Raw genomic sequence first — 9651 nt, forward strand, 5'->3', positions numbered from 1 at the left:
GTAGAAATGGATGAAGTTTAGGATTATAATTTCTAATAATTATTTAAATAAAAATTGATAAATTTTTCTAATTTTTATAGATATTTTATTAGTTGTTGAAAAACACTAAAAATTGGGGGTTTAGTTCCCACCCCAAAAACTATATGGAAATAAACTTATTTCAATTTGAAACCAGACTATGTTATAGGTAACATATATAGCTAGAACAATCAAAAATAAAAATTGACTTTAGACCTATATTTTCTCTTTTATAATGATTGAAATTTCTACTCACCTGAAATCGATAGTTTTTAGCTCCCACCACATTTTTCAAAACAAATCTATTATGACCAAAAGAAAAATTATACATCCTGGAAGAGGACTCTCTCCTCTAGAATGACATTTAATTTTTAATTTTTTTTTATATGATGTAATATTTTTTTCTTCCTCCAAATCAACATCTTTTCAAGTGTTAAAATACATTCTTGTAAAATATTTTAAGTACAATATACTATATCTAATTAAAACACTATCAACTCTATGTGAGAATATTCTAGACTTTGAGCTCTACAAAATGGTGTTTATATGTTACTTACAAAATATCATAAAAAATAGTAAGAGTTGTTGAAATGCTAATTTTCTAAAATAATTTTATTTCTTTAGTAATTGGATACAAACTAGTATAAAACATATATTTAGTAAACATTTCCAATTGGAAAAGTGTGAGACCATATATAACTTAGCTAGAATAAATTTATCTAGGTCATATGTTTGAAAAGAATTAGTTTTTGGATACAAATACTCAAATCCAATTGTTCTGATAAGTCAGTCTAAAAGGTGACACAACTATGTACTTTTACCCATTAGCAATTGAGTTGTTGTATTGGTTAGTTCAATTGTTGGATTTGTTATCTAGAAGATCTACTCTCTATTATTGACTGAAGCAATTTAGATAGTGAGTTTAGTTTTCTTCTTATCATCCTTTAACATGATTTGAACCTTCTAACAAGGGTTCAAGGTCTCCTAACATGGATCTATCCTTTAACAAGGACTGGTGTACTAATTGCATTGTAATTGGCTCCTAACATAGTTACATCCTTTTACAAGGAACATTTATATTAGTACACTATCTTGTGGATGTCATTCCCACCAGGGTTTTCCCTCTAATCAAGGGTTTCCCTAGTCAAAAAGTCATTGTGTTATTGGGCATGGTTTATCTCTTATTATGCTTCGTTATTTTGGTTATTAATATTGGATATATTAAGTCAGACTCAAGTTTAATTTGGTCACAACTGATTCACCCCCCTACTCTTAGTTGTGTGTGTGGACTTTACTTTCTAATACTAGAAAGTTCAAAACAATGTAAAATAAATAATTGTAGATCTTATAAGAATAAAAAGAGAAAAAATAAGAAGAGGGGGGATGTGATGTACACAGAAAAAAGAGAGAATGTGATGCAAGAGCATCATGCATCAAAAATAAAAGGGGCATATTGAAAGTAGAATTTTAGAAAAAAAAAATTGTGGAGGAGAGAGAAAGTGACTAAAATAGAAAGAAAAAAAATAGAAAATAGAAAAAAAAAAAGGAGAGAAGAGGAATTTCTATTTCCAAGGTGCATAGGTGGCATAAATAGAAATATAGTTGTCATTCCATTTATCGAAGTGTGTAGGTGGCATCTTAGAAGTTTATGAAAAGTTCCTTAAATCATGCATTTAATATTTGTTGTGATCCACAAAGGAAACGTAATTTTTTAATTGGTCCACATGGTAGTGCTTAGTTGTATTTGGGTGAGAATTTAATATGTGTTTTAAGGTAGTTGTATTTACCTTTTATCCCATATTGGTTGTATTTGTAACATCCTTGATGGTAAGTGCCTATTTAAGCAAGACATATGAGCATTTGTAATCAAGCTCTTCAAATGTAAGCTCTTGTAGTGAAGCTCTCAAGGTGTGATCTCTTCTTGTATAAGCTCTTGGTGTGCAAGCTAGTTGGAAGATCTTAGTGTGGAAGCTCTCTTATATTGTAAGAGTTTGGAGTTCTCTCATTTGGAGAATATTGTGAGGGTTTTGAATTATAACAAAAGCATGCTTTGCAAAGTATTCTATCTTCTCTTTGTCTCCATATTGTTGTGTTCTTGGTTGTGAATCTGCAAGGGTAGTGTGGCCCTTCATCAGTGGTATTAGAGTGGAAGTTCCTAAGCATGTGGACAGATCACCAAATGTGAGGCAGTTTGGACCACGACCTTAGATTGGGTAAAATTTTTCAAGAAGAAGTTCTTGAGTGTGTAGACAGATCGCCAACTGTGAGGCAGTTTGCATGAGGTTCTTGTTTGCACGAAGTTTGTCTTATACAGGCTTGATCATGGAGAAGAGAAAGAAGAAGATTACTTTAGTTATTGGATGGATTCTAAGGATTCCTAGACTTGAGAAAATTAGAGCAAGAAATCAAGAGGCATTGCGAGTTGCATTCTTTAATTTGCAAAAGTAAGTGAACGAATTAGAAGCAAAGTTGCAAAAGAGAAGAGTGTATCACCAAAAAAGAGATGTTGGTAATTCTTTGGATGCAGAAAAGAAAGATGATCCAATGGAAGAGCAAGAGGATGAAGATACATATACTTGTGAACCTAAAGTTGAAGAAGATGAAGAGCATGAAGATGAAAAGATTTGTGAGCTAGAAGCAAATGAAGATGATTTGAAGACTGTAGCAGTAGAGAATGCATACAATTCCTTGGTTGGAAGTCAAACAAGTGAAGCAGTTACTTGTCTTGTTGAAGACATGGAAGAAGAAATCAAAGATGAAGATGTGAAAGAGGTAATTTTCTATGAATTATGGGATGTTGAATTTGAAATGAGTTTGAAAGAAATTGATGATGGTTTCCATGAGGATCTTGTTAGTGATGTATGGTATACAAAGGAAGATTGGTGTGGCGTTGTTGAGTTTATTATAGGTGTATTTAATTCAGCAATATTGGAGGAGGATGAGATTTATACTTGGACAGAGTTCATTGCAAAGGGGAATTTTCAGCAATGGATACTTGTTCCAGCTAGGTCTTGGAAGAGCAGAAAAAAAGGGCTTGCAATAGCTACATCATTTTGTGAATCCATATTCACAAAATTTTTCCTACCATGGGTGTCTGATGCAAGAGCGTTATGCATCAAAAATAAAAGGGAGCATAATGAAAGTAAAATTAAAAATTTTAAAAAAAATTGTGGAGGAGAGAGAAAGTGATAAAAATAGAAAGAAAAAAAATATAAAATATAAAAAAGGAGAAAAGAGGAATTTCTATTTTCAAAGTGCATAGGTGGCATAAATAGAAAAATAGTTGTCATTCCATTTATCAAAGTGTGTAGATGGCATCTTAGAAGTTTGTTGAAAGTTCCTTAAATCATGTATTTAATATTTGTTGTGATCCACAAAGGAAATGTAATTTTCTAATTGGTCCACATGGTAGTGCTTAGTTGTATTTCGGTGGGAATTTAATATTTGTTTTAAGGTAGTTGTATTTACCTTTTATCCCACATTGGTTGTGTTTGTAACATCTTTGATGGTAAGTGCCTATTTAAGAAAGGCATATGAGCATTTGTAATCAAACTCTTCATGTGTAAGCTCTTGTAGTGAAGCTCTCAAGGTGTGGTTTCTTCTTGTAGAGGCTCTTGGTGTGCAAGCTAGTTGGAAGCTCTTAGTGTGGAAGCTCTCTTATATTGTAAGAGTTTGGAGTTCTCTCATTTGGAGAATATTGTAAGGATTTTCAAGTATAATAAAAGCATATTTTTTGAAGCATCTTATCTTCTCTTTGTCTCCATATTATTGTGTTCTTGGTTGTGAATCTATAAGGGTGGTGTGGCCCTTCATCAAAATGAGAAAGGAGTAAGAGGGTCAACCATCAAAAAGATGAGGAAGACAAAAAAGTCAAAGGAGAGAAAAGAATAAGAATAAATAAAACCAAGGAGAACTAGAAGGCCTGCCTGAGATACAAATAAAAAGGATAGGTTCATACTAAATAAATAACCCAAGAAGTAGAGATGGGGAAAAACAAAGAGAAACACTCAACAAAAAAATACTAGACAAAGACAAACAAAAGGAAATCAATTAGAAGAACAAAAGAAATAACAAAAAGGAAAGGAAACAAAAACAAATGAAACAAAAATAAAATAAAATAAGTGAAAAAATAGAGGAAAAGAATAATAATAATAATAAAAGTCAAAATTAAAAAAAAAAACTCCACAATAGAAATAAAAGAACTCTAATATATATATATATATAACTAATTGCATTTATGTAAGTAATAGATATAAAATAATTAAAATTAAAGATTTTATTTTTTATTATGTTCTTTCCATTTTGTATGTATTTGTATAGGTATATATATGCATGTGTGTGTGTGTTCTTTAGAAAGTAAATAAAAAGATAAAAGAATAAAAAATGAAAGAAAGAGGGAGGGAAAAGTGCCATGATAAGGGAATAAAGGGAAATCAAGGGACACTAGGAAACAAATGAGGGGAACAATAAGAGCAAGGACATAAGAAAGATGATAATGAGTGGAGGCAAGGCAAGAAGAGCATAAGAGGGTGGAAGGGAGCATGAGCTAGGGACAAGGGTTAGAATTTCTAAGGAAGGATAACAAGGGTTACCACGACAAGCTCAAAATCCACCCTTCATCCTAATTGAGATTGGAAAGGTGATTGCTAACTTTGATGGCTTCCTTAATTTTGCACTTGAAAAAAATATCTTCCTTAGACAATATTTGAGCACTCTCAAGACAAAGGTGGTGCTAGTGGAGGAAGAGTAACATGCAAGAGAAAATTCGAGGACCCAATCATGCATAATTTTAGTTTAATGCTCCTTGATTCTAGTGTTAAATGACCTTTTTTGTCTCACCAATGTATGGAATATTGCAAGAGAACTTTTTTTTGAGACACGAGACTCATTAAAGATGTTGTATGGGTCTTTGAGGGAAAGGATTTGAAGCTTCATTGTGATTAAAGGTTTGAAGGCACATTGAAGACCTTTCTTGAGAAAGATTCTAGATTTTTTTGGGATAAGCCTTCAATGTAGGGTAAAGTTGAGGCAACAATGGTTGAAGGGGAGAGGTTTGGAATTGGAAAAGGATTGGAGTGTCATTTGGTTGAGAGCCTTAGATTTTTGCTAGTTCGAGTACCCATTCAATCTGATAATATTACATAGATGATCAAGTTTCTCATTTATATAATCTTCATCACAAATATGGTAGGTTCTCATAGTAAGAGATTTGACAACACTAATTTTTTTACTTGAGTGATGATGAGAGGAGGAATGCAAGTAACAATCGGTGTGGGTGGGTTTGTAGAACACTCAACTACCAAGAGACCCATCTACTTTCTTGATGAGCAAGATATCGAGGAAAGGTAGTTGGTTGTTAGACTAAGCTATTGAGGTGAGCATGGAATTCTTCCAACTTTTGCTAACTATGGAGCCAACAAACATTGGTTTCATCTACATAACTCTTCCACAACTTTTGCTTGAGTAGGAAAGAATTTAGAGTTATCTCTTCAGAGTATTCTACGTACAAGTTTGCAATTATGGGCAAGAGGGTCAACTTGTTCATATAGAACCTCTTGAAAAGAGGAAAATGACAATCTTAAACAGAACTCTACAAGGATGGAAATCTCTACACTAGGTGTGTGTCTAACAGTTTCAATGGCCTTGGGAGTAGGGACCTTGGTGAAAAAGGAAACAACGTCAAAGCTCTCTAAGATGTCATTGGGTCTTTGGTGTGCTTGTGAAATGCCTTAAACAAACTTAACCAAATAAATACTCTTCATTCTTTGGTTCTTAGCCAAAAAGGTTTTAACCTGCCAAAAAAATATAGAACAACTCAAATGACTTCGTGAATGAAGAGTCCCTCCATTAAAAATAAATAAAAATATTTGAAAAAAGACTACAATGTATATTATATGAACTTTTATAATATTTCTTTTAAAACCATAAATATTTAATATGTCTTTATAATGGACCTGTTATGTATCGACATATTTATTGCTACTTCTCACAAATATGCCTAACAATTACGGAAGTATATTAAGAGCACAAGATGGAAACATACCAACAAACATTACGTGGTACATTGATTACCATTAATATTTTATATTTGTTTCAGTCAACTCTTGCTCGATCCGCCAAGGTTTGGCACATCCATCATAGAGCAAATACGAATTTAGACGTGTGGGACATCTTTGTAAGGTCTTTGTTCAACTATACTACCAACTAAATACGCCCACAAGTACAACAACTCGGTCGATGTTTACAAAGCTGGATGAGGTAAGATGCATCCTGCATTCGGAACCAGAATTCATGGAATCTAATCATAAGTTTGCAGTGTATATTTCTTTTGCATATACCAATTCCAGATCACATGTTTTGTACAATTAATGGTGGAAAGAAGAGGAAAACTGAAGCAATTGTAGCAGGGGAGGAGATGATAATGTAGAGCAGAACAGATATAGCTATGATGGGTGGATACTGATCATGCTCATCTCACTATAAATAAATATGGCAGGTCTTACTCTCTATTTGTTCAATTCATTCATTTTTCTTTCCATGGATTGGTAGATGGCTTGAATTATAATGGAATTTGCATGGAATGAGATAAAATGTTACAGAGCTTGGTAGACAGCTATCTGTTTGTTTCTACAAGAAATGTGCATCATATTCTTGTGACTCTAATGGGTGGAACTATTCTCTATTTTCTCCATGGTTTATAAGTCATCAATTTTCTAAGGTTTCTAGAAATCTTTGCAAGCACATAAGAGTCTATAAAATCGTTGCTATTATCTTCTCCATTTCCTTCACGATGACATTATTTAGGGAGGAGAAGCTGATTTTCCACAGAGAAAAGGTGAATAGAAGCAGAGTCAGCAATGCCCATATAATATCAATGCCAATGCCCTTATCAGTCTCCTCCTCTGATGTACAATTTGTGATAAGACCATCATGGGGTTGCATTAGTATTCTGAGAGTTATGGCAAGATCTGTATTCTTGCTTCTAGCCTTGGCTGCTATTTCCTTCTTCTGTGATAAACCCAACTCCAACACTGTTGTGTCTAGTGAGGTTCATTTAGAGAACCAATGGTCAAGTCACACATTGTTTATGGTCTTCCAAGATATGATGTCTGAAGGGCTGTTGAAAAGAGGGGACAGGGTCCTCTGCCTTGGAATTGGTAAAAAGGAGACTCTGGGAATTGATGGATTGGATGTGGTTTTTGAAAAAGATGCCCAACAAGACAGATTTGGTAATTACAACTTATTTGACTTTGAGCTGAGTGCAGTGAAATCTTCATATCCCTATTTTCCAGTTGCTGAAGTGGATAGAACTCTCAAGATTGGGGGTGTTTTTGCTTTGCATCTTTTACTTGATGAAGCCACATTCAATCTAAAGCGCCTTCTTGAGCTCATGGCCAATTTCAAAACTGTGTATCTGAGAAAATATGATGACTTTGGGCTTGACACTGTGATTGCTTTCAGAAAGGTACAAACAGCACCAACCCTCATTGAAATGATCCCAGAAAGGTATACATATGAGTGCCCCATGAATGAAAAGATAAGGGCAGCAATAAAGAATCTAGAACACATTCTTCTAGAAGCACCAAGAGATTCATCGATAGAATCTAATGAAAACATCTACAACAATATTCAGTATCTCCCCAACATACTAGGTTATCCCCTGGATTCCACAGGCTATGCATATATTGATGTAGGATCTGATAGACAGAATCCAAGCATTGGTACATGGTTTCACTCTCACTATCCCATGCACAACCATAAGTTTGATTTATTTGCAATTGAAGTAAATGGGTCATTTGAGATTGATTATGCAGACCAAGCACTGATAAAAGTGCTTCCTTTTGGTGATTCCATTAAGAATGAAAGTGGAGTACAAATTGAACAAAATAGAGAAGGATTGGAGCTTGCAGACTGGTTGAGCAAAACTGTGAAGGCAGATGACTATGTTGTTATGAAAATGGATGTTGGTGGAGCTGAGTTTGAATTAGTGCCATATTTACTGAGGAGTGGAACACTGTGCCTTGTTGATGAGCTCTTCCTTCAATGTCATTATCAGACTCCCCTTAAGAAGAAGAAGCATAGGAGAACATATTGGGAATGCTTGTCACTCTATGGTCTGCTCAGAGAAAAAGGTGTTGCAGTGCATCAATGGTGGGGGTAAAACAAGCAGGTTATATGTATAAGCATTGAAAATAAATTGAGCAAATAATGCTCCCTAGTGCTCTTGTCAATTCCTTGGTTGGAAGATTTTTTGGGTATCTTAACACGAGTCACATTATATTTTATACTTTATGTGTATGAGGTTATATATAGGTGTCTAAACTATTGTGTACATAATAGGAAAAGAATAGACAAATATATATTTACAAAGAAAAACATATATTTATAATATGTTTGTTTATTCAAGTATTTTCATTCTAATATCAATGACTAGATTAGGTCACTGTTTTTATGTTCTTTATATTCAATTATCAGCATCTTCTTAATATAACCTTGCACTGAAATAAAAATAGATTTTTCTAAAATGTCTTAAAATGTTTGAATTGAAATATTTTGATTTTAAAAAAGGATCATGTGCAAATATATTTGTAAAATAATAAAACTTGTAAGATGATTTTAAATCAATTTAGCTTAACTTGTAGTTTAATTGAGCTTAATTTATCCGCACATTGCACTAAAATATCTTTAGATATTTTATTAATAGTAAAGTATTAAGTTCTTCTAAATATATAAATGTTAAATATAATTTGAATTATTGTGAGGATGGTTATAGTATAGGTTTCTAGTGGAGATATCCATTAGAGATTACATTTTCATAACTTAATAATGCTTTTGAATCTTTTTATCAATTTTTTAGATTAAAGTATTGGTTCACATTCTATGGCGACTCATAAGAAAGTATGATTCAAAAAAAAAATCTTAATTTTTTATATAAGCATTTCAAATCATAGAGATAAAAATATTTGCCTTGTTTCTTAACCTTTCATTTTACTCACTTTTCTTGGAGTACTTTAAATGTAATATCATAAGGTTTAACTTGTCTTGTTTAAAGTATAAGTTGACACTAACTTGAAACTATCATTCTTAGTTTTTATTATATTGTCTTGTATATAATATTATTCATTTCGCTTAGGGTTTTATCTCTCTATAGATTAGAGCACACAACCTAATCCTCCCAATTCAAACCCCAGTTTCTTGTTTTTGGAGCTAACTCCTTTAGAGTTATAATAATTACTTGTGAGCTTGTGTGCTAAAACACCTTGACATCTAGGATCTTGTATTTAAGGGTAGCTCTATATCATTAATTATCATGGGTTGATCATTAGGAGTTGTATTCATATTACTTCATATAGATCACGAAGCTTGCATTAGCATTACATTAGCAAATAATGCGTAATAATTAGACACTTTCATACTTGTTTTGATTAAGTAAAAATAGGTTTTGAAAGGACCTGGAACCTTGTACAAAGGGACAAGAAAGATATAACAATGAGAATCTTAAAACAATTGTGGAGAACCACGTGCCAAACTAGAGGGACACACTTTCATACTTGTTAGTGTGTTTGCCAAAATTGCAAATCGACAAGAGGAGGTTATTGATTAGCAAGGAAGTTCTATCTTTCATTTTCATAA

The 9651-nt window shown here is 33.0% G+C and overlaps 1 protein-coding gene across 1 annotated transcript; it reads left to right on the plus strand.

The window, feature by feature from the left end:
* Window positions 1-6244: 6244 nt before the first annotated feature.
* LOC149572245 (uncharacterized) lies at window positions 6245-8303 on the plus strand. Its single transcript, XM_089810950.1, has one exon. It carries the CDS (start codon window positions 6809-6811, stop codon window positions 8177-8179), a length of 1371 nt encoding a protein of 456 aa, XP_089667076.1. The 5' UTR covers window positions 6245-6808; the 3' UTR covers window positions 8180-8303.
* The last annotated feature ends 1348 nt before the right edge of the window (window positions 8304-9651 follow it).

Source organism: Cupressus sempervirens, chromosome 2 (assembly GCF_028749045.1).
Source record: "Cupressus sempervirens isolate cs-2001-9-10 chromosome 2, ASM2874904v1, whole genome shotgun sequence".
Classification (NCBI taxonomy): Eukaryota; Viridiplantae; Streptophyta; class Pinopsida; order Cupressales; family Cupressaceae; genus Cupressus; species Cupressus sempervirens.

Coding starts and splice junctions, on each gene's coding strand:
- LOC149572245 (XM_089810950.1), top strand. CDS start 6,809: ATGACATTATTTAGGGAGGAGAAGCTGATTTTCCACAGAGAAAAGGTG.